At 43.1% G+C, this 26,917-nt stretch overlaps 1 protein-coding gene across 1 annotated transcript; it reads left to right on the forward strand.

Moving 5' to 3' along the window:
• Nucleotides 1-426: 426 nt before the first annotated feature.
• LOC120030811 (serine/threonine-protein kinase 40) lies at nt 427-26,917 on the forward strand. The gene is made up of 11 exons (XM_038976259.1): nt 427-637; nt 4,775-4,901; nt 5,253-5,338; nt 6,278-6,421; nt 7,470-7,700; nt 8,339-8,391; nt 16,016-16,131; nt 18,309-18,453; nt 18,910-19,029; nt 19,237-19,321; nt 22,943-26,917. The coding sequence occupies exons 2-11, from the start codon at nt 4,784-4,786 to the stop codon at nt 23,162-23,164; spliced, it is 1,320 nt and encodes a 439-aa protein (XP_038832187.1). The 5' UTR covers nt 427-637; nt 4,775-4,783; the 3' UTR covers nt 23,165-26,917.

Genomic DNA, 26,917 nt, shown 5'->3' on the forward strand with positions numbered 1-26,917 from the left:
GTTAGCAATCAAGGATATAATGTTAGAATTTTACTAAAGCACAAAGCTATCACAGCATGTGAATGGAGAATGGAGTGTAATGCTGGACTTTTTGTTGCCACCGACTAGTTGAATGGATGCAATATTTTCCTCCAAGCTCATATTTTACTTTTTCATCTTTGTATAAAAGTGTTGTAAAATCATGTGTGCATTTTGAAACTATATCGAATTGAATTGGACACATAGTTGGGCACTGCACCTCTGCTCAACGTTATGTCATTCCTAGTCCTATTATTAAACACATTTCATCAAATTCTTAATCAATCAGCTGCATCTGCTAGACAAAATTACTAAATCAAATTATCTTTTTATTTTTATTGGCTGAGTAAGTCTGTCAGTCATTCAATTTGCGTCATTTCCGTTGTCAGGTGGCGCTGCTATGGAAAGATGCGATCAGAAAGCTGACGAATGGAAGCTGTTGCTGACTGGTCATTTCGGTAATAGTGGCTAAAACAAACATAGCGCGATATCAACCCTCCATATACGGTCTCCTTTCGTTGGGGGTAACCAACTGCGTATGCACCGAACAAATACGTTTAAAGAAATGTTCATGCTGTAGCAATACAACGCAGACTTTCCTCGGCGTTTTCAGCTCGAGGTAAGTTGTTGATAAAGAAAAAAGACCTGAGTGAGCGAGGTGGCGAACGAGTTTGCTCTAGCGGTAGTAACGTTAGTAGTACCTAGCTAGCATGTACTTTGTTTAAATGGCCTCCCCAATCTGCGCAATGTGTTGTTTAGCAGACAATGGGTAAATTGAAACTGAACAAATGTATTTCCACAAATACCATGCATATTTGTCATTGGGGTTGTTCCTATGTGTGAACGGCGTGTATTGTTGTAGTTCGCGCTAGCTTTGGGTTGTTCGTAACAAATGGAACGTATCAGATTTAGCTAACGTTACCTAGCATAGCTTTAATGACGCCGATTATCGTACATTGTTTTGTAATTAACATACCCACTGTTCCCATACACCGTACATGCGCGGTGTTTTACTAATTCCTATTCATTTACAAACTTATTTTGCTGCAACATTGCGTTTGGGCGTGGGGCTCGTTTCGTTTGGAAACGCTTCTGGGTTGTCGTTCAGTCGGTACTATAAATGGTATCTAGTTAGATTTGACTCATGTCATGACATAAGATCGGGATGGCTGTGTCTGTTGTAGGAGTCAAAAGGGGTCGTGTACACTACACTTGCAGGATTGCACCCCTGCGATGCGTGCTCTTTTTCATTTGTCTTACATGATAGCCTGATACAATGTTGCAACTAACACCACCTTGCAACATTCTGTCGTCATCTAGTTATTTTTGGTGACCTTGTATGGCTAAGGGCATTCAAAATGTAACAATAGGCCAGCTGCAAGATGGTAGGTAACCAGAGTGCTGAAGGCTGAGCTTTCATCCAGGTACATCAAAAAACCTAGCTAGCTCGTAATGGGCATCTTTATCATGATGTCCAATATATATTTAGAGGGTGATTGACTAGTGCAACCTAAAAATCATCTCCTCTGACAACATTGTGATAGTTTGGACTATTATTTCAGGATATAGCCTAGGTTCCAGGTATGAATGTGTAAAAATGACATTTGGTTCTGTAAGATTTATTTAGGGTTGGCTCCTTTAACTAGTGCTTTTAGCTAATTATTTTGTTTTGCAACAGAACACTGTGGAATGCATGATTCATGCCGCTATAATAGGACGTGGGTGGATCTCCGGTCACCTATCGCGGCCGTGTGTGTGCGCTCTCTAGCTCTATTTAAAGAGCGCATGTTCCCGTGGATGGCGTGGGATATTGTCTCTCTGGTGCCTTTTGTCTGATATGATTCAGTAGGCTATGTTACTAATCTCTCAGTACAGTCATCATCAGATAAGACTGCATCTTAGCATGCCATTGCACTGAAGTTATTCTTGCCAATCATTGTGCTTTCCTCGGGTGGTTTGACCTTTGGTTCTTGAACTATTGGTAATTTGCTTACATTCATCAAATGCCAAACTAATCTGAAGTCAAGTTGTGAGCTGCCCATTTCAGGCAAGCCTAAGGTGCAAGCATTACAGAAAGGTAATTGTTTTGTCACATGGTTTTAGGGCAGTACAGTGCTCTTGTAGAAATCTGAATCAGACCCGACAGGTGCTGTTTGTAATAGTTCTCTTGTTGGACAGTCATTTTAGCAGCATACCCTGTGTACTATTCCATCTTTGCAAATTGCAATGGCTAACATTTAGTTTAGATGACTTGTGTAAATAAATAGTATGGTAATTGAGTATGCTGCTCTCCTGCAGTTGCACATTTGACTGGGAGTCATATGAAAAGCACTGTTCATAAGGCTCCCTGGGTGATTGATTACTGGTTGAGATGGCGACAGACAGGCGAGAGACATGATTTTGACACTGTCTGCTGTTTGAGATTTGAAAAAATCCTCATAGAAGTGAGAATTTGTGTAGGCCCGCTGACTTCTGCAAACTGTCCTGTCCTCACCAGAGCCAAACTGTGTGGCCCATGGCGGAACAGTTTAAAAATGGAAATATGTCTTGTTTTCTGTGGGTTGGCTAATGTGTGAGGATTTTGACTAGTGTTGCCTGTAATGTATGCTTTGAGTGTTTTGGGTGTGTCAGTTTCCAACATCTACTCTCATGCAGGTTATTCAAATGCGTTGTTATTGCCCTCTGTTCCCACTTTTATCAGCCCGAATCATCTCTCTCTGGAACGTCTCTAGTAGGGTTGAGCTTGTACTGGCATGTGTCCACTAAAGATCTACGGTCACCACAATGCTGTCTTTAGGCACATTGACCTACCATCTTTGTGCTGCAGTTTCACTACAGAAATTCTCACGTTGTTTTCGCTCTGAAACGATGTCCTCTTTTTACACCCTGGGACATGTTTCAGTTTACGCTCTTATTGGTGTCATCCCTCTGACATTTTTAGCATTTCTGACAAAGCCTAGTCCATGGTAACCCTGGGGCGACTGAACCGAGTGATTCACTCTCCTCCAGTTGGTTCTGTTATGGGAACCAGAGCGCGTTTCATCACTTGGGGACTCCTTATCAGCAGGCAGCAAACAAAGCATATACCTCTCAAAGATAGAATACCATAGGTTTTATAAAGGTTGGCATGTTACTGTAAGTAGATATCACACACAGGTTCCCCTGGCATGTGCCTTCACTTCCTTATCGGAAACGGTAGGGTTGCTATTTATTTTTCGGTCATGAAAAAAGCAATGAGCCCAACCTTTTTATGGGAAACTGTCTTCTGAGAGGAAGTCGTAGCATTTTACTGTCAATGGTTATAACTCGCCACAGATTTAGAGAACCACAAACCAGTGCAGATTGAGTTTTCAAGTTTTAATGTCGCGTGCAGTGAAATACAGTGAAATGCCTTTCTTGCTAGCTGTAAACCCAACAATGCAGTAATCAATGTAGTACTAAAAATAACAGAAATAAGAACACAAAGTAAGAAACTATATATGGGGCGGCAGGTAGCCTAGTGGTTAGATCTTTTGGCCTGTAACCGAAAGGTTGCTGGATCGAATCCCCAAGCTGACAAGGTAAAAATCTGTCGTTTTGCCTCTGAACAAGGCAGTTAACCCACTGTTCCCCGGTAGGCTGTCATTGTAAATAAGTCAGTCAGTTAAATGTAAATATATACACACACAGTCAGTTCCAAAACCATATTTACAATGTGCAGGGATACTGGAGTGATAGTTAGATATGTATAGGGGTAAGGTGATTAGGCATCAGGATATATGATTAACAGAGTAGCAGCAGCATAAATGATGAGTGCATGTGTGTGGCTTCAGTATGAATGTGTGTGTTGGAGAGTCCTGTGAGTGCATAGACAGTGTAAAAAATAAAAGGGTCAACTCAAAGTCAGTCCTTGTAGCCATTCTGTTAGCTATTTAGCAGTCTTATGGCTTGGGTATAGAAGCTGTTCAGGAGCCTGTTTGTGTCAGACTTGATGCACCGGTACCACTTGCCGTGTGGAGGCAGAGCGAACAGTGGCTGGAGTCTTGAACGATTTTCCGGGCCTTCCTTTCTGATAGAGGTCCTAAAAGCCGCTGCAGGATTTCCAGAAAGTAATTGCGAAGGATAAAATGAAACCAGCATGAAAAAGCATGTATGTAGAAAATGGCATTCAGCCTAGCCTAATACATATTTTGCCATCTTTAGCATTTCACCCTTGCAGGATTTGATGTTGCAGTCATCCTACTGCGTTCTGCTTCAAGGCATTTGTCATTCAATGTGAGCACATGGATGTTTAGTTTGCATGCCACATTGAGGATAAAAGCTGAGGTGTCATCTTTCTCACCAGAGACAACATCTGAATGACCCTATAATGGCTAGCCATTCACACTGTGTTGGTAAACTTGTGGGAGGGTTTTCTAAAGTGGTTGGGAGGGGTTAAACCCTCTCCTCTCTCATACATACCACAAGATGGACAGTCTGCTGCATTAGTCTAGTCTCGAACTTTCGGAGAGACCCCATGTATAGTCATGCAGTTTCAGGTATTATTGAGAATTTTCTACTGTATGACACGTTGGTAGAATTTGTCAGAATCTTAGCTGTTTAATTATGCAACTCAATATGGATATTTTGCTAGTGGCCTGGAAGAACATCAAGACTGTATCAGTTAGTTTGAGAGTTTTGCTACCTTGTGGTCACATTTCTGTCCTACACCACTTAACATGCCTATCTTGATCTGATGTTATCCGATTAGCTTTTTGTTGCTGTGTTCTTCCTGCAGAGCTCTAGCATGTCTAAGCGGCGCTCTTTGGAGAGGGGGGCCGGGGAGACTTCAGGCAGGGCCAACAAGCTCCTCTGTCCTGGAATCGCTGGAAGCAACGCGAAGAGGGCAGGTCCCTTCATCCTGGGTAAGCGATGGGGTTTACTCAGGGGCAAAAAGGGGTAACGTTGGCCTCTTACAACTGTGTGTTTGCGCAGGAAACTAGGAAAGAGGTGGGGGGGGATTCAGTTAGCTTGAGGCAAGAATGTGAAGAATTTGACTTTGGGTAGATGGCTCAGAATCTATTCCGCAGAGTTGTTTCTTCAATCTTTTCAGGAAATGTGTACTGTAAATGTTGTGAAATGTTAGCATAAGGCTTCTGCTGTCTGCTAGATTTTGTAAGGGGTGTTGAAGTTTGCATGCCTCCTAATGGTTTGCATTAGGGCACACACTCTCCTTACCTTTTGGTCATGCAGCTGTTGCCACTTCTTCCTTACAGGGCCTCGTTTGGGGAACTCGCCCGTGCCAAGCATAGTGCAGTGTCTGGCCAGGAAGGATGGGACGGATGACTTCTACCAGCTAAAAGTGAGTGGACACACTCTCCCACTATCTGTTTCTTTTGAATGATCTAATTTCACTGTTCGATGGAGATTAATGAGTCTCTTCAAACAATAGCTAGTTAGCTACAGTGTCCCAATAGCCTTTTGAACTTTGACCTTCCTAAACAGACGTCTTTGTTAGGGCCGTAAAGGAATAACTGAACACTATTTCAGTGCAGCAGCCTGCGCTTGCTTAGGCGGAAGACAAACTGTAGAGGCAATTTGTTTATTGGGGTAATCCAATAATCTGTTTTACACACAAGGTGTTTGTAGGTGGAGGAAGAGCGAAAAGGTGGCACCCTGCCTCGGTCCCACTGCTAAGCCCCCCGTGCAAAGTCCCCCCCCCCCCCCCCCCCCCTTCAGTGTCTCCTGAGTGTGTTGACCGTGTTTTTGCGAAGGATAAAATGAAACCAGCATGAAAAAGCATTGTTTCATTTTAGTCAATACTTAACACTTTTTTTTCTTTTCTGAAAACTGCATTGTTGGTCAAGGGCTTGTAAGTAAGCATTTCACTAAGGTCTACACCTGTTGTATTCGGCGCGTGTGACAAATACAATTTGATTTGATGTGCCAAATATGCAGGCCTGTTTTGTCCCCTCTGGCTCTCAACCTCCCCCATCTTCCTAAATTCTTTCCCAAGGCCTAGATCAGCTGCTGGCGTCAGCTGTTATGGTACATCTTTAGGCATTGTTGTAGGGGTGACGACTCCATGTGGTTCAGGGATTTCTTCCCAGTCCCAGAGCGTCTGTGCTCGTGACCTCGGGGTCGAATTCATTAGGTGACACCGTAGCAAGATGTTTCGCAATGGGAAACAAAAAAACAAACATTCTTATTGGAGAAATCTAGGTCGGCCCTGCCTGTTTAAGTCAGTTTTCTACTTTTTGGTGCCAAATGAACACAACCTTGCTGCTGCTTTCTGTTGTAGATCCTGACGCTGGAGGAGCGGGCAGATGCGGCCGCAGAGACCCAGGAGGAGAGGCAGGGGAAGATGCTGCTGCACACCGAGTACTCCCTTCTCTCGCTGCTCCATAACCAGGACGGAGTGGTGCACCACCATGGCCTGTTCCAGGTAAATAGCAGGAGTTTACTTGGTGCGTCACAAACTTTCAGGTACATCGCTTGGTGCTGCAGCCCTTTGTAATGTCTTTCAATGATGAGAACTTCACAGACCTGTACTGAATTACTGTGATTGTACATTATTCTTTCTGATGAGAGACTTGCATAGTTTTCTACCAGCCTCCCAAAGACACCCCTTCAGGGAAAAACATTATATTCAAACCCCCTACCTACCAACCATACTGCACAGTCCCAGTCCAGTTGAGCTTAGAGACACTTCCATAGAAATATTGAAGCACCTTTTTCTTCAAGCCATCACTTTCCCAGTCGACCACTCACACAGTGACTCAGCCCTCCCACCCTTCCCATTTCTTTATAACTTTGTTATTGTTCCCTCTGCCGCCTCTCTCTTTCACAACCCTATTCCTCCTCCTCGATGCGCTCTTCCTAGAATAGCTACATTGAGCCGTGCGGCATGATTCATTCAAGGCTACAACGCTATTGATTGGTTTATTATAGTTCCGTCTCCAAGAGGGCCAGTTAATAATGATTTGTCTCAGGAAAGCCTTGAGGCCCAGCCATCTAAATCTGGACAAACCAATACCAATGGGGATCAGCTGGGGACGGTGGCTCGCTCTGAGGTTATTCATCTCAAACCCCCCCCCCCCCCCCCCCAGGCTCAGTAGAGGTGAATGTGTCCTATTCACATTGGATATGGGATGGTTGTGCACAGATCACTGAGGCCTGTCATCTCCTCCACTGTTCTCTCTCTCATAGCTGATCGTCAGACTGCAATTTCACTCGGCAATGGAAGCCGTTCAATTGTCATGTCTTTTGTCCGAATTTATGTTCCTTCTTACATGCTTCTAAAGAGATGCCCCAGAGTTGTATTGTTTAGGGCACACGTAGTAAAATGTTTTGCAATAAAAAAACAAGGTTTTATTGGACAAGCACATTTCTGTTTTGTGGCCTTTTGTTTGTGCTTACTGAACACTACCCATACCAACAGATCGTAACGCGCACAGATAAAGGATACGGTCTCTCTCCCCTGTCCACTTTAGGACCGGGCGTACGAGATTGTGGAGGACCCGGAGGCCAACAATGGCAAGGTACGCCGGATGAAGAAGCGGATCTGCCTGGTGCTGGACTGCCTCTGTGCGCACGACTTCAGCGACAAGACTGCGGACCTCATCAACCTGCAGCACTACGTCATCAAGGAGAAGCGGCTGAGCGAGCGCGAGGCCATCGTCATCTTCTACGACGTGGTGCGCGTGGTGGAGGCCCTGCACAAGGTGAGTCCAACCAACAAAACACGTACAGCATGTTTCTAAGGGGACCTATTTGAGGAAGACGAGGCGCGGAATCTCTAATCATGATCACAATGCGTATGCCTAATTATTTGGAATGCGAGGCGATTTGTAGATTCAGTGATTCAACTCAGTCCGACTACAATGTAGCTGTTTGGATTTAGGCTGTTTCGAACAAGGCCATCTGCTTCTCGTCTAGGGTTCACTCTGTGCTTTGCAGATTGACCAGACTTTAAATTATCTGTTTATGGCCAGTTGTTGGGAAGTTGTAGGTCAGATTGTGGGCAGTGCCTACTGCCTTCACAGGCTGACCTTCATGATCAAGTAATTGGTCACTGACTTGACGCTATAGTCATCTATGACCCATAGCTTTGACAATTTTGTATTTGAAAATGTTTATTATGCAAGTGTGTTTTTCGGTCTCACACTTAAGTCTTGGGCATGTTCAGACAAGTTAAAATGTTAAGTTTTTGTTATGTAGCCCCTCCGATGAGTCGTCCAAGCTAAACCGCTCCTATAGAGCAGTAACAGCATTGACTTGAGTTGCTTTTGTTCCAGTGCTTCATTCAACAACCGTCTGACGGTGACAAATCTAATCCGTCTCTACCTCTCTCACCCTGCAGAAAAACATTGTGCACCGAGACCTGAAGCTTGGAAACATGGTGCTGAACAAACGGTAAGGACTCAGTCACGCTTTCATATTTGGTTCAGCCATGCGAGAGGCCCCATCCAGTGTGTGTACGGTGTGCAACTGGCCTTCAACCCGAGCAGGGTCAAGTCCTTGAAACCTCAAGGAAGAGACAGATCTCCCAGCCCAGTCCCCCTTCACCCCTCTTTCTCTCTCGTACGAGTCAGTGAATCATTCCCTGTGGTCGGGTTTTGGAAGGCAATGATAGGAACCTAGTGAGAAAAAGAGAGTGAAGAACGTGCCCTCTTTGCGCTCTCTAGGAGAGAGGGAGGGGTGAGGGGGGGTGGAACTGCACATGGTTGGAACTCTGGCTCGGGTGCACATCAGGTCACAGTGCTGTGCTGCCGTGAATCTGAAGGGCCCTGCAGAATTCAGCCAGCTCCTTATCCATAATGCTCCCCCCCCCCCACAAAATCTCTTTTCAGTCCTATGTTCCAAAATTTGAAGTTGTGTTTTTTTTTTCTTCCGTTGGGTAAAAGTACAGACTCAGAGCTTCAAAATGGTTCATCATACACTGTAGTTGGAGAAAACATGGGGAAGTAATGCTGCTTTTAAAAGTTAATAAACTTATCCCATTTAAGAGAAAAGGGCATTCAAACATTTAGCTGCGATTTTTCACACGTGCTCCACATTAATTCTTGCGAAACGTATATTTAGAAAAGGAATACTTTCACCAAAATGATTTCGCTGTACATATCTCACCAAGTTCACCCATTAGGCAAACCATTAACAGTATTACATTTCCTATTGTTGTATAATAAAGAACCTTGAAGAACTACAATGTTGCTCTTTGTTTACACCGTTAAGCCTTAGACCCAACCATCTCTTAAAGAATTCACGTGAACACGTAACTGAAAATGTTTCAAGATTAAAATACTTTAACTTCCAAGTGCTAAAGGTAGTAGCCTAAAATGATTAACTTAACACAAGGGTGTAGGTAAAACACCACCTAGGCTTTTATCATGAGATCCTTTGAGTGACTTTGGTTCAGGTTATGATATGAACAAACTGAACATATTTCTGTCTTGCCCTTTGGAGCAGGGCATGTAATGTCCATGGCCTTTTTCATTGCAATAGTCCTGATCTTCTCATATGTTTTCTGGGTTGTGTCCAATCCAATGGATGCTTGCTCATCTCTGGGAGGAAGGACATCATCGTTGCGCAGCAGCTGATAGCAAGTTCCATCAGTGTGAAAGGTCCTTGGCCAGAACACCAGGCTCCAGACAATTTAAGCTGTGAAGGAGAAAGGCAGACAAAAATAGACATGGCATTAAAACCTTGCATACCTGCAATAACATTCTTTGAACCACAAGCAATAAGCTCAAGTACCAAGAAAAAGTGTTTGTTCATCTCCTTACACTTGTGGGGAGAGCAGGTTCATGCTGAAAGACAAATTCCAGAAAAATAGGTAAAGAAAATGTGTGAATTAATCTCCTATAGCTTGTTATTGCCTGTTACTAAAATGCCCTGTATACACTCAACCTGTATCCATCCAAACAATGGCAATGCAGACATTACAAGATAACTAGCTAATAATTAGCAAACGTTTAACTTCATCATTACCAGCAGGCTAGATGTACATGGTATTCATCTTGCCTAAATGCCAACGTTACTCCATTGAGAGAAAAAAAATTGTCTGACAGAAGTCACTCTAAAAAACAATGCAATATTCTCTACAAGCCAGTATGTTGACTGAAATGATATTTCCACTTTACCGGTTGTACTTGCTGTTGATCGGAGGTAGAGATGGGGTGTCCACAGGATAGTGATGTTTACCTGACTCTTTGCGGTGCCGGTAGTTTGTCGCTTGTATTAACAATAGCCGAATGTAACCGAAATGTAGTCGTCTGACACACGTTTCCTCGCAATCAGCTGGAAGTGTTTGCCGTTTAGTTAGGCTTGGCCATATTGTTCAAGTGTTTGTCATGTGCGAATTGCATCAGTATTGAACATAACAACTGGAAATACAGACCAGTGTACTAAAGGTTGGGTTGATAACACTTCCCTGTGGATATTTTGTATCAAATTACCTCCGACATCGATTACTGGTTGTCCACCGATGTCCCTAAATTGAAATTAAGTTTGTAATATTCTGACTTTTAATGGGACTGTTCGGGAATGCTGAGCCTACATGTTAGACGAGTGTGTAACTATTTCACTCTCGGATTCTAAACAAGGCTAGTATTAATCTAGCTAGTCAACTAGTTGAACATGTCGATGGCTAGCTATTTAGCCATTTAATCTGTGCCTGTCACTTAACTTGGGGTTTGATTAGCTTGCTCCACAGTGGCTATTTTTGTTAGCAAGCTAGTTAAACATAACAAACTGATAAACATATTATTGTCCTGGCTTTGCACATCAGCAATCAACGTTAACTACAGAATGCAACTGGCCATCTTAGCTAGCTAGCTAGCTGACTATAACTTACCTGTATGCAACTGTCTAGCTAGCAAACAAGAGAAATAACTCTTGTGCTGTTCTGAAAAAAATTGTCCATTGTGGTATGGGTCAGATTGACCCGCACAGTTTAAACACACAAGACATTCAAAGAACCAAGTAAAAAAAGACAACTTTATTTTGTCTTGTCAGATCTTTCAGAAAGAAGAAATACAAGAACATTTGATTTCAAAAACTCTATTTTAAGAACTATTTGTTGAAAATATCACTCACAAACAAGCATTTTCTGTTTTTCCCAGTAACACTTAGGTGTGATTTGACCTTATTGGTCAAAATGATCCCTTCAGTCTTTCTCTCCACATGTTGAACACAATGTACTCGTGTGCTTTCTGCAGATGTATTTATTGCATTGTGCACAAGTGGTGTTGGTTTTACTGTCTTGGCGAGAGGGGCAGAGCAAATCGTGTAGGCCCTGGAACAATTTTGATTACGTTGGAAGCTGACAGTCTACCTTTGTCGTGGTGACAGTGACCATTCTATATTACTGTCTTTAGACTTCATGTCCTCTCTTCTCTGGATGATGGTTGTTGCATGCACTCTCATCTGATGGATGGTATGGCAGACCCCTCTGAATCCTCTTCACCAAAGAAAAATTCACAATCCGGGGGACAATGCTGTTGATGATCCAATCTCTGAAACCTCTTCTATTTCACAGTCCAGAATTTGATGAGGCTTCATTGACTGAATCTTTAGGAGCTCATTTTTGACTGTCTCTGTCAGATCTGCTGCTCTCACACTGAGAAGTTTGGGCAACTCCTTTTCACCCAAACATAATTATAAAAGTGCAACCAGAACCAGTCAAGGCAGAATCCATCAAAGACACTTTGTTTATTTTGGACCTGTGTGAATATCGATACACATGAAAGCCTCCGGGTCAAAATGACCCACATTTTGTTTGTATACAAAATCTGCACAGACATTCCCCAACACATCAGTGTGTGCACATTTTGAATTTAGGTTCATGACCCTAAATGAGAAAAGTCACTGAATTTCATGGAGAAAGAGGTTAATTAGTATTTCAGGCAACTCAAAAGTAGAAATGGGTCAAATTGACCCGCAACATAACAGGAGTGTTAAACAACGGGAAAGTGGCATATTCATGGGTCTGAATGAGTTTCATTCATGCATACACATTCATATCTAAATACTAGTGCCCATACATCTGTTTCTTAAACTAGTCACTAATGTACTTGTCCTCTTGCTCAGTTGCTCACCGGGGCCTCCCACTTTCTATTCTGGTTAGAGCCAGTTTGTGCTGTTCTGTGAAGGGAGTAGTACACAGCGTTGTATGAGATCTTCAGTTTCTTGGCAATTTCTCGCATGGTATAGTCTTCATTTCTCAGAACAATAATAGACTGAGTTTCAGAAGAAAGTTCTTTGTTTCTGGTCATTTTGAGCTTGTAATCGAACCCACAAATGCTCATGTTCCAGACACTCAACTAGTCTAAAGAAGGCTAGTTTTATTGCTTCTTTAATCAGAACAATAGTTTTCAGCTGTGCTAACATAATTGCAAAAGGGTTTTCGAATGATTAACTAGCCTTTTAAAATGATCAACTTAGATTATCAAACACGACGGGCCATTGGAACAGAGGACTGATGGTTGCTGATATTGGGCCTCTGTATGCCTATGTAGATATTACATTAAACATCTGCTATTTCCAGCTACAATAGTCATTTACAACATTAACAATGTCTGCACTGTATTTCTGATAAATTTGATGTTATTTTAATGGACAACAAATGTGCTTTTCTTTCAAAAACAAGGACATTTCTAAGTGACCCAACTTTTGAACGGTAGTGTACATTTTGCACAATGAGCACTTGTCTCTCAAATACATTGTTAGCTAGCTTGTGAATTTTTGCCTTATTAGCATTGACATGAAATCAGTCAACACTTCAAAACAAGGCATTGTATCAATAAGATGAAACGAGCCACTTATGATTCCCCACATGGCAGTTTCTTGTCAATTTTTTCTAGCAAAATTTGGCCATGGAGAATCTCAACAACGCGCTGACTTCTGCACCATGGAAGCGCGCACATCGTTTTCCTGACGTTGTCAGCTAACCCATCTATAGTGAATCTAAAACGATATCGCAGCCTCTTGCGATATAGATATTGTGGATGTCAGTATTGCAATTTTAGATTAAAAGTAGATCAATCGCGCATCCCTAGTGAGCACCATTCGGCAGCCGTAGTGGTGATGAAACAAAGTGTTTTGTTGTGGCCCGGTGGGGCTGCTGCACGGAACAGAGCAGACGAGTAGAACACTTTGTCCCAGCTGGAGACAAAAGGAGAGGCCTGCCAAAGGCCCTCCATAGCTCAGGGCTGACTCACCATGGACACACATGTCTCTCTCTCACACACACACTCAGCACTCTATTTACTTTCCCTCCCTCCCTCTGCTCTGTCAGAAGCTTTTTTTTTCTTCACAAACTCTTTGCTCATTACTCCTTTCTGTTTTCTCATGATTCCATTCTTCCATTCCCTCTCATTGTCTACCTTTTTTGGCATTTGCATTTGCTCTCCGTGGTTTCATTTGTCCTCGCTGAATGTGCATGCATAAAGTATGGGGGAGAGATGGATGGAGAACGGCCTCTCCCAGATTTAGGGTATGCAACAAACCATTTTACACCAGACACTTGTTCATGTGAAACAGGACAAATGTAAGCACCCCTTATTTGACTTTCGATCACTGTGCACTTTCACCACCCTGTGAAGTTCATAACTTATTTAATCTGTCTAATAAACTCCATGCTTTTCCCAGTCCCAGTGGTAGGCTATGTTGTGTGGGCCTATCATCGCATGAATCCAAGTTTACTTCCATATGATTGCTATTATATAACTATTTGTGCATAAAGGCGTTTACACGGTAATTTGACAAAAACATTGCTTGCCGACAATAATAAAGGTACCTGCATTTCCTGTTTCCATCATGGTTAATGTCATTAATCCACATGAAATTGATGGAAATGAGGCTATTATTGCATTTTGCCTGCAAGTTGTTTGAAATAGCTGGTGTTTGTAGGCTAGTAATTCTTAAATGAACCTTAACGTTGAGGGTGTACTTTAGGTTTGTAAGATGTTTGGTTGATTGCAAACTAGACTTGAGCCTCCTTGTCAGGTAATCCGTCTCTCTCGCCTGTCTCTGCACAGTCTTTAGACTGTGAGGTGCTTGTTTGTCATCATGCTTCTGTCAGCTGCCACTGACGGTGACATCAGCCTCTGCATATATTCCCACCAACTGTGCTGAAGATTAGTTTGCACCTGTACAATCTTCCCTTCACCAACTTCTCCCTGTCCTGCAAAGCTCAGTGTGCTGTATCATTGTCAGGAGTTTGCTTATGCTGGAAATGAACATCGCAAATCAAATTTAAAAAGGGTTTGGCTGCTGGTGCGGGGTTCACAAATAAGTGAAAAAGTAACATTTCAAAAATAGGAGCAGCTTTTAGTAGCATTTCAAAGTCCATCTGTTTAAAACTGGAAAGCAAAGTTGACCTTTTTTTACATTGTAAATTGTTTTTGATGGGACACTAGTCATGCACAGGTAAATCCCAAAATGTTTGAGGGAAATCCTTGACCTCACCACACTTCTGTTTTTTTGAAAATGAAATCTCAATTACATATAGCATCAATTTGAGGGGCACTCCTGCTGAAATTGGTATTTTTTTTTTAGTAAAAACATTTTTTGTGCTATTTGAGCTTCATGTAGAGCCAGAGGATGCCATGTTCAACCCCTTTCCCATCAGTCTGGTTATTTTGGGCAGGACGGGGGGGGGGAGTCACAAGGGATGTGGAGGTTTCTGGTTTCCTGTCTCCTGGGGTCACATGACCAGAAAGCGGAGACGGTGTGGTTCTTCTGGTCAACCCAGTCCTAAGGGTCCCTCTCACGAGGCGAACATGCTATCTCTTTCATGGTGAGAGGATACAGAGTAAGAATAGCAACCGCAGTTGTGTGATGCATGCAGGCGAAAGAAAGGCCCCCTTCATAAAGCAGCTTTTTATCTAGAGCCCTTCAAGCGCAGCTTCCTGTCATTGTGAAGTTCAAAAGGCTACTGCATTATAGACAACTCATGCGCACAAATTTTGAACAGCCTCCTCAGATGGTAGACTGTCAAGACAGAATTGTTTCATCTTCAAAAATGTTTTTACAATGTGGCATTTTTAGCAAGCATGTTTTCACAGGAATTAACCTTAGCCTGAATGTGAAATGCATACAGTGTGAAAGTGAGAGAGCATAGGGGAAGCTGCATTGACCTCGGTCCTTGGAGAAAGGGGATGTGGGTGAGAAGGTGAACTTGAGTGGACTAAGGCGCTAAATTGCAGTTGTGATTTGTGTAGCCTGTGCATGTGTTGCGTGGGTGGACTTAAGCTTGTGTGTGCACTTTTCCTTATGTGCTTTGCATACACATTCGTCAATTCAATTCCATGCAGGATTAGTCATTGAGGTAATTAGCCCAAACCACAGGTTGACTCACATGTTTGTCAAAGTGCAGCCTTTATTATTTCCTCTTTCTCTCTGCATGTTTCTCTCTACTGTACGAAGGCCTACCATTAAACCCTGCATGCCCCCCCCCCCCCCACACACACACACACACACACACACACACACTGTTTATCTACGATGACTCATGCAAACATCTGATAGGCCTATGTTTCTACAGAAACCAATATGATGTCCCTAGCAACCGGGCTTGAGCGCCAGACTGTCTGGAGTTTACCCTGTCTCTAGATATCACTGTCCTCCTGGTTTGGAGTTGTCCCTTCAACTGCTGGTTGTGATTGTATAGTCTTGTGTTTTTTTTAAACTACTTCTGGTTTCTTTTCTTTTTTTAAATGCTAAGGAGTCTAATGCTTAGCACAGTTAAATGTGCTGCAGTCAAATTAAGCAGTGAGTGAACTACGCCTCCCACGTCAGTCTGCATCGATTTTAGTTTCATGAAGCATCGTGTATCTCACAGGCCTACCAAACACTTTTTTTGTCATGACGAGGCAAACTTTTACAGTCAGGAAGTGGAGTACAGTTTCCTTGGGTCACATTCATTAGGGCATACTTTGCTGCATTTCTTTCACACAGTTTCTGACAGTTTTCTTCCATTTTGTATCTACTGAGTATGACCCTGGTGTGTGTGTGTTGGTGTCTCTGTGTACCCTAGGACCCACCGGATTACCATCACCAACTTCTGTCTGGGCAAGCACCTGGTGAGTGAGGACGACCTGCTGAAGGACCAGCGAGGAAGTCCAGCCTACATCAGCCCTGACGTACTGAGTGGTGAGAGGACATGCACACACACAGATGGCATGAGAGGGGAAAGGAGAAGGAAGTTCTCTGTCTGTCACAAATGCTACTGACTGATGCCAAACACAATCACATAACAGTTCAATTGAAACTTCCATATCTCCATGCTTACTTTATGTAACAAGTGGATGCAAATCATATAGGCCTATTGATTTCCAAGGGTAACTCACATGTTATTTGTGAAATGTGTTGGTGGGGGTTTGACTGATAAGCTCCTGTTATATCTTTTACTGTTCTGTTGAAAGGAAGGGTCAGCCTAGTTTAATCTGGGTCGAGCTGGGAAACTGCGAGTCAGTCAGGAGGCTTGCGTAATGTTTGGCAGGCCACTGTTGCGTTGGATATTTCCGGTTTATTAGGCAACACCGATAGCCTATTTTGCAAACTTGGAACATTAGTGAAGGCTGAATCTCTCAAGGTATTTTCTTTTCTTCATTTATTGACTTGATCATCTCAGTTGCATGATGTTCTCTCGTGATAAGCTACGTGTTAGGGTATGTGGTGGTGATTTTGTTTGGGTTTATTGCAAACGTGTACTGTGCTACATTTTGCTATTAGTTGAATCGCTTGCTGCAGAGACGGCACACAATATTCCATCACTCGGTAGTTCGTGCACACAGTTTTGAAAAGTATTCTCAGCCCTTCAGTCTAGACACGATTGGCGGGGAAACGTGTGAAACGAGCAGATTTGGATGGTGTCTTCTTCCCCTCTCTCCATTTAAAACACAACCCAGGCATATATGAGCAGAACATGACAAGTTGAAGACAGAACAATGAAACTGAGCTCCGGTGAGTCACACTGATGACTCACCGAGAGGGAAACTACTCCCAACCCCTCCCCCCGTGTGTGTGTGTGTCAAATGCATTACCATTATTACCCCATGGGCGGAGGGAGGGAAGCAAGCAACTGCCGACCACCTCTTTATAACAACACTTGCCTCTGGTCGTAAAGAAGAGCACCATGCTCATTTGTTCTCCCATACATCACTGTCTTCTGACTCCTCGTGCCTTTACTGTTTTGATAGGTTTAAGCATAATGGAGGTATGGTATTGCCAGATGGGATTGCGGTTGGGAATTTCTTGGAAAGATGAGTCTAGAGCTGCAGTTGGAGAGTGTCGTGTCACATTGTCTTCTTCTGTGTCCAATTGGTTAATCATTCATTCTGAGGTTGATTTAATGAGATATTGTGGGTGGTTCTGGAGGAGGACAGTGGGTTGAAGAGTAACGACAAACAATGTTTGTGGTTGAATTAAGATTCGATAGTGTGATTGTACTGGTGCATGTACGTACATGATGTGGAAGCCTATATGCAAAACATGTTTTTAAAGAAGCGTCATGTTCTCAGTTGCAAAATGTCAAACATGAACCCGTTTTCCATCAACTTTTCATGCGAGTATATGTTGGATACAAAATGTAATGACAGGCATAATGGAAACGGTAAACTTTCGTATTGTCAACAAATGTTTTTTGGGGAACTTTCAAAATGTCGACGAAACATTTCAGCTTTTTGTCAGTGAGATGCTGGTGGAAATGCTTTTATGCTCAAATGAATACAATAACGTCGTATCAAACTTGGAGTCAGGCGAAGACGTGTGGTCTTCCCACTATGACTTGTCACAAAAGCATGCAGGTTATTAGGCTACAGATGAAATAAATGATGCACTTCACAGAGTGGTGAAAGTGTGTAGTGATGAGCTTGATGCTGCTTTCCAATAAATATCAAGGGTCTTATTCTGGTGACAGGATGGATAGTCGATGCTTGGCTGCCGTTTGACAATTTTTTTTTTTTTTTTTTTGCCCATAACGATAACCTCATGTAGGCTATACGTGCTCTCTAGCCAACAGCGCTCAGATAGCAATGTTGGCTGGAGTGCCCATGCCAGTATTGCATTTTTTTTATTCGGTACATGTGAATTTAACTGCAAAAGGTATTTTTATGTGCACTACGTCACCACTTACAGCCTTTTATCTGTAACAAGTCCTTTTGATGGAAACTCATCTTTGGTGGGAAAATTCACATTCTTTTTAAAATGCTTTTAATTTAAAAAAAAATTTTTTATGTAAGATTCGCATGAGAATCTGTCGCCATTTGTATTGAAACCTTGTTTGTGAAACATTATTTTTTAAATGAATCTATTGTCTTCCTTTGCAGGCCGGCCGTACCACGGTAAGCCCAGTGACATGTGGGCCCTTGGCGTGGTGCTGTTCACCATGCTCTACGGCCAGTTCCCCTTCTACGACAGCATACCTCAGGAGCTATTCCGCAAGATCAAGGCTGCAGAGTACTCCATCCCAGAGTAGGTCAACATACAACCCCCCACCAATACAGTACCACACATCCCATACCAAACCACACAAGCATTATTACTCCATGCACCCCATACAGAGTTGCTACAATGATGCATATCATGACAGTTGGTCTACTCAAGGACTTGGTGCAAGTCTGCCAATATCAATTAAGTTCTGAGCCACACACTATTAGAACTAATAGTAATGTATGCTGTTTAGCAGATGCTTTTATCCGAAGTGACTTAGTCATGCATGCATGCATTTTACATACAGCTGGTCCTGGGAATCGAACCCACTATCCTGGCTTTGCAAACGCTATACTATACCAACTGAGCTATGGAGGACCGTGCTCTTATTGGTTCCTCCTAGGTATTATGCAACAGTTTCTCCTTCTGGTGTTGACGGCCATAAATATAACCATTCCCCCTCTGTCCTTCTTCCCTTTCCTCCCTCTCTCTCCTCAGGGACGGGCGTGTGTCGGAGAACACCGTGTGTCTTATACGGAAGCTGCTGGTGCTGGACCCCCAGCAGAGGCTGACCGCCGCCGAGGTCCTGGAGTCTCTCAGCGGCATTATTGCCTCATGGTGAGTCACGCCCTTTGGTGCACAGGGAGAGAACTGTAAATATTGCCCGATGTGGTTTAAAAAGTGCATAACAACAATGCATTCTCATCTGGTGTGAGAATATCATCTTTAATCCCATCAAGATGTGTAACTTGGTGGCATTAATAGAATCATCAGTCAACCCTTGCTCTGTCGATAAACTGTTTTGTGTGTGTGTGCGCTTTGCAGGCAGTCAGTATCCTCTTTGACCGGACCTCTTCAGGTTGTACCGGACATCGATGACCAGGTCAGCCACCCAGAGCATCTCCAGGAGGTGAGATCCCTGTGGCCAACAACCCCTTGATCCTCCTTTAGCATTAGCACATGGCTAATCCTCAGAATTTCAGCTCACCCAAAGCCTTCTGGGGAACAGAGCCAAATGCTCCTCTCTTATTGACTTGTGCCTTGGTGTTTGATGTTCTCACTGCGCCACCATGAGGCTAGCACTTTCATTACATTTGAATCCAATCTTCTTAAATCTAAAGGTGTTGTAAGAAATACAAAAGTGTGTACAAGTATAGCTTGACATACATTCTCAGTTATAAAGCTGTAGATTCAAATCAAATCCAAACTTTATTTATTATATGTGCCGAATACAACAGGTCCCTTACAGTGAAATGCTTACTTACAAGCAATGCTAACCAACAATGCAGTTAAAGTAAATGATAAGAATAAGAAATAAAATTAACAAATTAAAGAGCAGAAGTAAAATAACAATAGCAAGGCTATATACAGGGGGTACCGGTACAGAGTCAATGTGCGGGGGCCCCGGTTAGTGGAGGTAATATGTACATGTAGGTAGAGTTATTAAAGTGACTGCATAGATAATAACAGAGTAGCAGGGGTTAAAAAGGGGGAGCAGGCAGTACATATAGTCTGGGTAGCCATTTGATTAGATGTTCAGGAGGCTTATGGGTTGGGGGGTAGAAGCTGTTTAGAAGCCTCTTGGACCTAGACTTGGCGCTCTGGTACCGCTTGCCATGCGGCAGCAGAGAGAATAGTCTATGACTAGGCTGGCTGGAGTCTTTGACAATTTTTAGGGCCTTCCTCTGACACCCCCTGGTATAGAGGTCCTGGATGGCAGGAAGCTTGGCCCCAATGATGTACTGGGCCATACGCGCTACTCTGTAGTGCCTTGGAGTTGGAGGCAGTTTCCGTGCCAGGCAGCGATACAACCAGTCGATGGTGCAGCTGTAGAACCTTTTGAGGATCTGAGGACCCATGCCAGATCTTTTCAGTCTCCTGAGGGGGAATTGGATTTGTCGTGCCCGCTTCACGACTGTCTCGGTGTGCTTGGACCCTTTATTTATTTTACCTTTATTTAACCAGGTAGGCTAGTTGAGAACAAGTTCTCATTTATCTTGGCCAGGTCGCAGTTGCAAAGCAGTACGACACAAACAACAACAGAGTTACACATGGAATAAACAAGCGTACAGTCAATAACACAATAGAAAAAAAAAGAACGTCTATATACAGTGTGTGCAAATGGCGTGAGGTAAGGCAATAAATAGGCCATAGTAGCAAAGTAATTACAGTTTAGCAAATTAATACCGGAGTGATAGATGAGCAGATGATGTGCAAGTAGAAATACTGGTGTGCAAAAGAACAGAAAAGTAAATAAAAACAATATGGGGATGAGGTAGGTAGATTGGGTGGGCTATTTACAGATGGGTTATGTACAGCTGCAGTGATCAGATAGCTGATGTTTAAAGTTAGTGAGGGAAATATAAGTCTCCAGCTTCTGCGATTTTTGCAATTCGTTCCAGTCATTGGCAGCAAAGAACTGGAAGGAAAGGCGGCCATAGGAGGTGTTGGCTTTGGGGACGACCAGTGAGAGATACCTGCTGGAGCACGTGCTACGGGTGGGTGTTGATATCGTGACCAGTGAGTTGAGTTAAGGCGGAGCTTTACCTAGCAAAGACTTATAAATGACCTGGAGCCAGTGGGTCTGGCGACGAATATGTAGCGAGGGCCAAACGGATGGCACTGTGATAGACTGCATCCAGTTTGCTGAGTAGAGTATTGGAATCTTTTTTGTAAATGACATCGTCGAGGATCGGTAGGATAGTCAGTTTTCCGAGGGTATGTTTGGCGGCATGAGTGAAGGAGGCTTTGTTGCGAAATAGGAAGCTGATTCTAGATTTAATTTTGGATTGGAGATGTTTAATATGAGTCTGGAAGGAGAGTTTACAGCCAGACACCTAGAATATGTGGACAACTACAAATACCTAAGTCAGAACCGTCCAGAGTAGTGATGCTAGTCGGGCGGGCGGGTGCGGGCAGCGAACGGTTGAAAAGCATGCATTTGGTTTTACTAGCGTTTAAGAGCAGTTGGAGGCCACGGAAGGAGTGTTGTATGGTATTGAAACTCGTTTGGAGGTTTGTTAACAGTGTCCAAAGAAGGGCCAGATGTATACAGAATGGCGTCGTCTGCGTAGAGGTGGATCAGGGAATCACCCGCAGAAAGAGCAACATTGTTAATATATACAGAGAATAGAGTCGGCTCGAGAATTGAACCCTGTGGTACCCCCATAAACTGCCAGAGGTCCGGACAACAGGCCCTCCGATTTGACACACTGAACTCTGTCTGAGAAGTAGTTTGTGAACCAGGCAAGGCAGTCATTTGAGAAACCAAGGCTGTTGAGTCTGCCGTTAGGGATACGGTGATTGACAGTCGAAAGCGTTGGCCAGGTCAATGAACACGGCTGCACAGTACTCTTTTATCGATAGCGGTTATGATATCGTTTAGTACCTTGAGCATGGCTGAGGTGCACCGTGACCAGCTCGGAAACCGGATTGCACAGTGGAGAAGGTACGGTGGGATTCGAGATGGTCAGTGATCTGTTCATTAACTTGGCTTTCGAAGACTTTAGAAAGGCAGGGCAGGATGGATATAGGTCTATAACAGTTTGGGTCTAGAGTGTCACCCCCTTTGAAGAGGGGGATGACCGTGGCAGCTTTCCAATTTTTAGGGATCTTGTACGACACGAAAGAAAGGTTGAACAGACTGGTAATAGGGGTTGGCGGTGGATAATTTTAGAAAGAGGATCCAGATTGTCTAGCCCAGCTGATTTGTACAAGTCCAGGTTTTGCAGCTCTTTCAGAACATCTGCTATCTGGATTTGGGTGAAGGAGAAGCTGGGGAGGCTTGGGCAAGTTGCAGTGAGGGGTGTGGGGCTGTTGGCCGGGGTTGTAGCCAGGAGGAAAGCATAGCCAGCTGTAGAGAAATGCTTATTGAAATTCTCGATTATCGTGGATTTATTGGTGGTGACGGTGTTACCTAGCCTCAGTGCAGTGGGCAGCTGAGCGGAGCTGCTCTTATTCTCCATGGACTTTAGTGTCCCAAAACGTTTGAGTTAGAGCTACAGGATGCAAATTGTTTGTTTGTTGGTGATGTGGAAGCTCTCAACCTGCTCTGCTACAGCCCCGTCGATGAGCTTGGTGACGTAGGTTCATCAGCTCTGTTTTGACAAGGATGCTGATCTCTTGATCATTAACCAGGCTCTCTAACTTGTGTTCATTGTGTAACAGTATCTCTATGTGTAACAGCAGGGTCGTGTTCAGTAGGCACCAAACAGAAAATGAACAAACTGGGAAGGGACTACGTGGACTTGGTAGACCTGGTGCAATAAAAAATGCTCAGTTTTCTGTTGCAAAATGTTTTAAGACATTTTCCATGATGTGCCCTAATGCAGGGGTTTTCAAACCTTTCCTCAGGGACCTCTAGATGTTCCATGTATTTGAGCTATACCAGATCTAGTACACGAGTCAACTAATCAATAACAAAATTGTAAAATGTCTGGGGGTCACTGAGAAGAGGTTTGAAAATCACTGCCCTGATGAACACGACCTAGTGTGTAACTAACAAATAAGCATCTCTGTCTCTCTATCCCAGGTGAAAATGACAGAGGAGTCGTCACAGTACGAGTTTGAGAACTACATGCGCCAGCAGCTGCTTCTGGCCGAGGAGAAGAACACTATTCACGAGGCCAAGGCCAGCTTCCTCACCAAGCGCCAGTTCGGTGCCATCCCGCCCGTGCGGCGCCTGGGCCACGATGCCACGCCCGTCAGCCCTCTGGACGCCGCCATCCTGGCCCAGCGCTTTCTCCGGAAGTAGCCCCTTCATTCATCGCCTTGACAAGTGGAGTGAGGGACACAAGGGTTGGGTTGGGAAGGTACCCTAAAACTGAGAATATCTGTGGGAGCTTAGCCCCAGCACGACCCTCCCTTGAGTAGAGGCCCCTAGCTGTGGTGAGTTAGGTGGTGTGGGAACAGACATGGGGGGAGGGGGCACCAGAACTGATCACTCACCTGACAATCTCTCATAGTTTTCACACTTCAAGTCTGGGTGTTGGCAGTGTGCACAGGAATGGCAAGGCTGGAGAATCTGAAGATCTGAACCAAAGGCTCCCACTGATCTTAAACACATGGTTCTCTCAGCCAGCAATGGGCACATATGGAGTCTTACAGGCCAGGGGGATACCAGACAAGGTTGTGTGTTTGGACATGAAAAGCTCCCCCATTGTTTCCCTCTGCTGAGACCTGGCCATCGCCCTCCTACCTACCCCCATTTCTTCTTGAAAACCCTGAGCAATATAGGGCAAAAAGAACCATGTAGCAACCTTCCTCTAACCTCCCTCCCTCAACTCTCCAAACTGGGATCACTTGATCATGGATGTCACTCATGCGCCCGCCCGCTCCACTCTCTTTAGTTTCCTCATAACCAAAATGATCTGGACTAGTCCTGTCTCTAAACTACGGCTTCAAATCTACCTCTCAATCTTTTTATTTTTTTCATGTATCCATTTTTCACCATGTCCACCATTCTCAAAAAACAAGGAATTGTCGGGGTAGTGTTGTCACCGTAGACAGAAAGCATTACTATGTTTTGATGCCTAAAGGTTTGGAATGTGGAATATGAATAAGCTTTTTTCCTTATGAGTAATAAGTAGCATTTTACCTTTCTATCTATTCTACATTGAAGTTGCTAACTATCAAAGGGTGGCCAAAACGCCAACTTCTAAGTCTAGCCGATTGCATTGTTTTCTTGCTTTCGCTCACCCCGTGGAACCATTTTTTTTTTGCATTTAGGTGTCTAGTGTCAAATACCTGGAGGTTGTGACGCCAAGAGCTGGACGGGGGATGTTTTATTAGACATTTATTAGATGTTTAAGGTTGATCCTCTCTCGTTATTGCTGTTCTAATTGGCATCTTTGACTATTAATCATGATGTGGACGCTATCATTTTTTGGTGAAAAATCATGGAGAGTCTTAATTGATTGTTAGCCAAGGAAATGATACCTCCCCTTCGTTCACCACTGAACAACTTCCAGGTATTCAACTTCCCATTTATCCTGTGTGACATCATCATTGTGGGACAAGTATTGGGCATGAATGTGAATTAATGGTAATGCCAGTGATTGTCAGTGTGTAGGTAAGTGTGATTTGGCCCAGGGGTGTATTAGACAAAGCCAGGTCCTTTTCAGTGGTAGGTGCAGACTAGAGCCACGTTATTTAAGCCCAGTGAGTCAGTGCACACCCTTAAACTAGCCATCCTCTCAATCTCTTTATCTTGCCTGCCTCAGTTGCTTGCACACACCGAGAATATATAGGCTTTTCTAAGACTGGCTGGACTGAATGTGTCCGCTATGAAAGATGGGCATCCCTCATGTTGGCCCTGTCTTAGTCGTGAATGCTCTAGTGCGTAGCAATGTCTTAAGTTTAAAATCAAACAAAACCGTAATGATCACAGTAGCTCTCAAGCCCTTTTAGCTGTTTGTAAGTGATATTGTAGTAGCTGATCATGAAAGCGTTACTCTGATGTTCATAATGATAATTGAATAGATAGTGTAATATTTCAACGAAACTCTCAATGAGGTTACGTCTATCACTCGGTCGCGTCATGCCATTGTTATGCACTTTCTCAAGCCTCCCTCTGCTGGCGGCGCCACAGTGGTGCCAAACGTCGTGATCAATCCAATCATTCTGCACAGAGGCTAACGGCTGTTTTGTCTAAATTACACCAGTGTCCTGGAAATACGACGACATTGCTAAAGTAGGTAGATATTTAGTAGGAAACAACTTTGCCATCATTGTCGTCAAATTTACTTTAGGCAGATGGCAATGTCATAAGTTAACAAAGTTTGTCAAAAATAGCTAGCAATGTTGCTAAGCTACTAACTCGTGAACAATAGTAGGCATCTGTTCACATAAGCTTGCCCATCTTTATGGGTATCCGCATTGCTTAGACCTTCACCCTATTTATATCCAAATTGATCACATGAGTAGAAACTCGAGTCAGTTTCATTGTATATTGTCTTTTTCCTCAATTTCATGTATGTTGATTTTGTTATTTATTCACTGTCCATTTTCAGGCATCAAATCTCTGCCATTTTAGCTTTAAGCAAGAAGTGTTCTGGTTCCATTTGTTTCTCCAAACATTCAAACTTGAGCCTCCATTGCAGTTTTCTCTTTGAATATCTTTTTATTATTTTTTACCATTGCCACACACTCGTGGTCAATTTAAGCTACACTAATAATGAGACTGACTGCATAGTTCTATTTTTTACACAGAAAATAATCGCACATTATAATGATTTATGGTAGTGATGTTCTGTTTATTAGCCTGGTCACAGTTCTGTTTGTGCTGTCTTGCCAACTGTTGCCTTGACAGTGACAAACAGATCTGGGACCAGGCCAACTGTTTATCGCCCCATACCAGACTTTTGGTCAGTATGTAAATATAATACCATCATGACAGCGACAACACCAGTAGAGCTTCCATCTAGTGGAACGATCCCAGCTCTGATCAGGGGTACATTCAGTGAGGTGAAATGTTGCAGATAGGAATGTGTTGAATAGAACTGACATGATTCTGAATTCAACATGACAGGAAATCATATCTTAATTTCTATCTGAACGTTTTGTAACGTTGCACCCTCCTGAACAGCCCCGCTTTAACACAAATTATATATAGACATGCATTAGAGGCAATACTAGCCACCCCATTTGGATACAAAATTAAATTAGATTTTGAGGAATGTTAGCTTTTTTCCCCCCCACCTCAATGTGAATTTCTGGGTATAAAAGCAGTATTGTAGTTGATAGTGTGTCAGTAGTTCATGAGAGAGGTATTTTGTGAACATCACAGCCCTTGCTGAAGTTGAAGGCAAATTTCTCATCCCATCTTACTTGAGGGTGACCATAACCCACTATTGGATATAAATATGTAGGTTTATTAGATAAGACCCTTGATAGTAATGTATTATCTGTAGCATTATCAAGATAGTGTTCACATTTAGCTGTTGGAATTGTCCCATTTGATGTCTATGAAAGTTGTCTCCTTCAGACGGTCTGTGGACTGAAAGCACCATACGAAGCATGATGTTGAGCTCTTTGTAAAATGCGATTTTTGCATGAATTTTTTTTACTTGCAAGGTGGTCCCACAATATAATTCCCTGAAATCCACCAACCAGGAAGAATTGAATTTGAGTCTTAAGGAAAAACCTGATGTTTTTCATAATACAACCGATTTTCATTTAAAGAACCTTCAACATAATTTTTCATTTTTACCATAATTCTAAAATGGAGGAAATGTCTGTCAGTTTAATGATGTATTTGATTTGCTGAATATTTTAACTGGAAAATAGATTATGGTGTATGATATGTGGTGGTAAAAATGGTTGAAAACCAGCAGGATTTGTTGTAAGCTGTTTGGTTGGATATGGGCATCTAATACAAAAACCTGGCTAATTGTACAGAGATGGAAGAAAATTAAAAAGAAGTTTGTATAAAAGACATATTTTTGTACTTCATCAAATCTCTACATGCATGTCAGCAATAAACTTTGATATGGAAAAATTCTCTATA

The sequence above is a fragment of the Salvelinus namaycush genome, chromosome 37, assembly GCF_016432855.1.
Source record: "Salvelinus namaycush isolate Seneca chromosome 37, SaNama_1.0, whole genome shotgun sequence".
Lineage (NCBI taxonomy): Eukaryota > Metazoa > Chordata > Actinopteri > Salmoniformes > Salmonidae > Salvelinus > Salvelinus namaycush.

Excerpts from the sequence above, each read along its gene's own strand:
- LOC120030811 (XM_038976259.1), top strand. The coding sequence starts at position 4,784 with ATGTCTAAGCGGCGCTCTTTGGAGAGGGGGGCCGGGGAGACTTCAGGC. Across the intron at positions 5,339-6,277 it reads ATGACTTCTACCAGCTAAAA|ATCCTGACGCTGGAGGAGCG; the intron begins GTGAGTGGACAC and ends TTTCTGTTGTAG. Across the intron at positions 7,701-8,338 it reads TGGTGGAGGCCCTGCACAAG|AAAAACATTGTGCACCGAGA; the intron begins GTGAGTCCAACC and ends CTCACCCTGCAG.